General features: G+C 43.1%; 1 protein-coding gene across 1 annotated transcript; it reads right to left on the bottom strand.

The window, feature by feature from the left end:
* Positions 1–3,111: 3,111 nt before the first annotated feature.
* On the bottom strand, positions 3,112–3,948 carry LOC144602978 (G-protein coupled estrogen receptor 1-like). Its single transcript, XM_078416103.1, has one exon. The coding sequence runs from the start codon at positions 3,946–3,948 to the stop codon at positions 3,112–3,114; it is 837 nt and encodes a 278-aa protein (XP_078272229.1).
* Positions 3,949–4,315: the final 367 nt, after the last annotated feature.

The raw sequence follows: 4,315 nt of genomic DNA on the forward strand, positions 1-4,315 counted from the left end.
ACAATTTGCATTTAGCTCCTGCTTCTTAATCAGTGAACCTAATGTTTCTAGGTTTATTTGTATCCTGCTTTGTGCAGACAGAATCGAAGTATCCATCCCTCTTGTTCCCCATTATAATTTCCTTCGTTTTATGCAGCTACATACCTGCGCATCTACAGAAGCTTTTACAGTTAACTTTTTCCACGTTATCTGGAAGATTACATTCTTGACATATTTCACCATTCTTGAGCATGACATTTGGGTCGCCTAGCTGAATTATAAACTGCTTCTGAATATCAAGTGCGCACCTTTAATGTTTCCTTTCCATGAATCTAACGCCCTCTAATGTTATGTGAACCTCGCCTTTGAAATACATTTCCAGTTTTATTGTTGGCCCAAACAGGAATGACAATTGTTGTAATTCATTCATGCAAATGTTTGCAATTACCAACCACTATTTCACCGTCCTCCTGCTGGCCGATCGCCGGGATCCCTCCGACTTCCATCCTCACCTTTCCCCTGTTTCCTTTCTGCCCATGTTTTCTACTCCTCGCATCCCCCTGTCTCAGTTTACACCCCATTCCCTGAGAATCCTTGAAGGAACTTATCCCAATCTATCGCAGCCCAGTCATAAGTCAATGAATGAATGAATAAGTTTATTGGCCAAGTATGTGCATATACAAGGAATGTGCCTTGGTGTTCCGCTCACAAATGACAACACAAATATACAGTTAACAATTAAGCATTAAGCATAAACACATCAAAACAATAAGAATGCACCATTACAGTCACATATATAGAGTTTCATTTGCTTGAATTTCAACCCGAGACTCGGAATCCACTGACAGACTCTCAATTTTAATGAGAAATATAGCCGCCCCACCCCATGGGCTGCAGAATTATTAATTAACCCTTTGTCATGACACCGCACCCAGGCGAGCATGGTTCGTTTCCTAGTTAGTTGGTAATCCTTCCTAATTCAGACAGCGTTCTGGTAAGCCTCTTCTAATTACTATGAAGAAAGGTGGAAGGCAGCGTAGCATGTGAAGACACCACCGATAATTGGAATCAAGTTCATGCTTTCTACATTTTATAGCGCTTTCGTGTACTGAATAATTTCTCTCTTTGCACAGGTAATTCCTAACGGATCCCAAGTGTTCACGCGTCAAATGTCGCACGATTTTGCACTTCCCGATTTGTTATAATAGGACAACAATTATTTCTTCGAAGCATAAAGGACGGCAGAAATTTAGTGCGAGTTTGGCCTGGAAGGCATTGACTGCAGCGGTGTTTCTCAGTCGAAAACATTTCACAGGTCAGCAAGTTTCGGATATCTATGGTTGAGCATTGCAACCCGACGTCAGATTCACTAATGCATCCCAAAGCGAAGGACACACGTCGTTACCGAGAGGTAATGCCCTGTTCATATCGTACCCATCGATAATGTGAACCATGCGATTGTAAGCACATTTCTGTACTTTTATATATTTTTTTATTATTTCAAATGAATACTCCGTTTTTAATGTTGACACAAGAAACTCGAGATGCTGGAATCTTTCCTGAACATAAAGTGTTGGAGTAACACAATGCATCAGGTAGAATCTCTGGCGTGCAAGGCATGCGATGTTCTGTATCAGACGTCTTTTTCACGGTGAGCGACGAAGGATCTCGACAAACGTCGCCTATCCATATCGCCAGAGATGCTTCTGATGCGCGGATTTACTCCTGCAACTTTGAGCTTCATGTTTTTTAATATTCTGCTTGATGAAAGATCTTTTGAAACTATTAAAAATATGTTTGCATTACGAGTTGTAACGAAGACATTCGGACGGGCGAATTGGTCAGTCTGAAGGAGTCCCCACCGAAACATTCGCACCATTGGAGCACGGCTATGCTCTCTGCGTTGACACAGACTCTTGTTTGTCCCACAATGTTTCGACCGTTCCAGGATGTGTTTGGATAGCCGAGGGCTGGATCCAACAACAACCCGTCTAACTGGGTAGAGTGAGAGTTATAGTCATAGAGCTCCACAACACGGAAATATGCCCTTCGGCCTACCTAGTCTATGCTGACCACGTCGGCATATTGTGCTGGAGTCATAGAGCCAGTGCCAAAGAGTCACACAGCACGGAGAGCGGACCTCAGCAGAACGTCCATGCCGCTTAAAGCGTCGCATCTACGCTAATCCCAACTGCCCGCGATTGCCCCATATCCCTCGTAACATTTCCTATCCAGGTACCGATTGGTATGTCTTCTAAATAACATTTGCCTGTGCTCAGTAATAGTTTTGTTGTAAGTGGCCTTCACCAGTCAGAGTTGCAGAATAAAGACATTGGGACGTTATGCTGCAGTTGAAAAAGTCATCGCTGAGGCCGCGTTTGGAGTTCAGTTTTGGTCACCCTGCTGTTGAAATGATACCATTATTCTGGAAAGAGGGCAGAGACGATTTACAAGGTTGTTTTTAGGACTCGAGGGCCTGAGTTGCACGGAGAGGTTCGGTAGGTCATGACTTTATTTAGCCGAGGAGTCGCAGGGGAGAATTTATACAGATGTACAAAACCGTGAGGGAAATAGATAGGGCGAATTATATTTTACCCAGAGTAGGGGAATCAATAACAAGGGGTTCATAGATTTAAGGCGAGCTGGAGTTATTTAATAGGAATCTGAGGGGAGACGTTTTCATTCATAGGGCGGTTGGAACATACAACGAGCTGCCAGAGGCAAAGGTTGACTCAAGAATTATAATAGCTTTTAAAAGACGATTGGGCAGGTACACGGACAGAAACGCTTTAGGGGGATATGGACCCAAACGGGACTAGGTTCGATGGGATATCTTGTTCCGCGTGGTCCAATTGTGCCAAAGAGCCCTTTCCCGTGATTCCATAATTCTCTGACTCATTTGGCCCATTGCCTATAAACCCTTCCTGTCCATATAGCTGCACAAATAACCATAAAGAGCAATCAATAGCATCAGCTATTTCATTTGGCTCTGTATGTTATTTGTAAGATTCCATACTTTGAGAGATCTTTGGTACATTGGTAAACCTCCTTCAATGCATTAACGCCCATTCAATTATGTTCACAATTGTTCAAGATAATTGTTTTTGTTATTTGGAAATATGGTTTGGTGCATCATTTAATGTAGTTGGTTACTTTGGCAACAAATACCATGGGCCATTCGATCAGGTTTTTCAGATCCTCTCTGAATTTTCTCTGGGATACAGCATAAATAAAGGTGTTCGTGCAGGAACTCAAAAACTTCAGCATGTACCCTGATAACTCAGCAACGGTGAAGGGATCATTGTAACTTGCTTCCAAAAATTGCGTGTCAGTTAATTGCACGCATATGAAACATATCAAATTAACCATCCACAAGAGAATAAAGCTGCCAGATATGGCGAGCAGCAAAACGATGGATTTTCGGCGATTCTCCATCTCTGGGTCCGTGTGCTTCGCAGTACTGTTGTTTCCACGTAGTCCGCTCCTCACTCGGTTAGCCAGTATAATGTGCCTGATGGTCAAGGAATTAAGCAGTAAGATCAACACATAGGGCGCAAACGGAGTCAAGATCGTTTCCAGCCACAGAAATGCCGCCCAAATGGGTAATGTGTAGAAGCTTGATTTTACGTAGCACGACCATTCAACGCCATTAACTACTACCCGAGGTTCGTATATAAAATAGTACGGAATGTTTTCCACAATGCTTGCACAAAACACCACAGCTATCGCCACAGTGGCATTCTTTTCAGTGCAATATTTTGCTCTCAACATTTGATGACAAATGGCAACAAATCGATCGAAAGTAAAAGCCACAGTGAGCCACACAGAGCAGTCAATGGAAATAAACAGCATGGTCAGAATAACTCGGCAAACAGGGGTTTGATTGAAGAAAGAATGTGGAAAATATGCATCAATAATCTCGTATAAAATCACATCAGATGTAAGAACCATCAGGTCAGCCACTGCCATTCCCAGCAGGTAACGAGTGATGCATTTGGAGAGACCACAGTTTCCACGGAAAAGAATGACAATTGCCAACAAATTAGCTGCAAAAGACAAATTCATATTAAATATATGCAGAATGATGGCGCAGCGGTACAGTTGCTACCCTATAGCGCTAACGCGCCAGGGACACGGGTTCGATCCCGACTACGGGTGCTGTCTATATGGGGTTTATACATTTTCCCCGTGACCGCGTGGGTATTATCCGAGATATTCGGTTTCCTCCCACATTCCAAAGACGTATAGGTTTGTAGGTTAGTTGGCTTGGTATAAATGTATATTGACCCTTGTGTGCAGGATAGTGTTAGTGTGTGGGGATCGCTGGTCGGTGCGG

This window comes from Rhinoraja longicauda, chromosome 19 (assembly GCF_053455715.1).
Source record: "Rhinoraja longicauda isolate Sanriku21f chromosome 19, sRhiLon1.1, whole genome shotgun sequence".
NCBI lineage: Eukaryota > Metazoa > Chordata > Chondrichthyes > Rajiformes > Arhynchobatidae > Rhinoraja > Rhinoraja longicauda.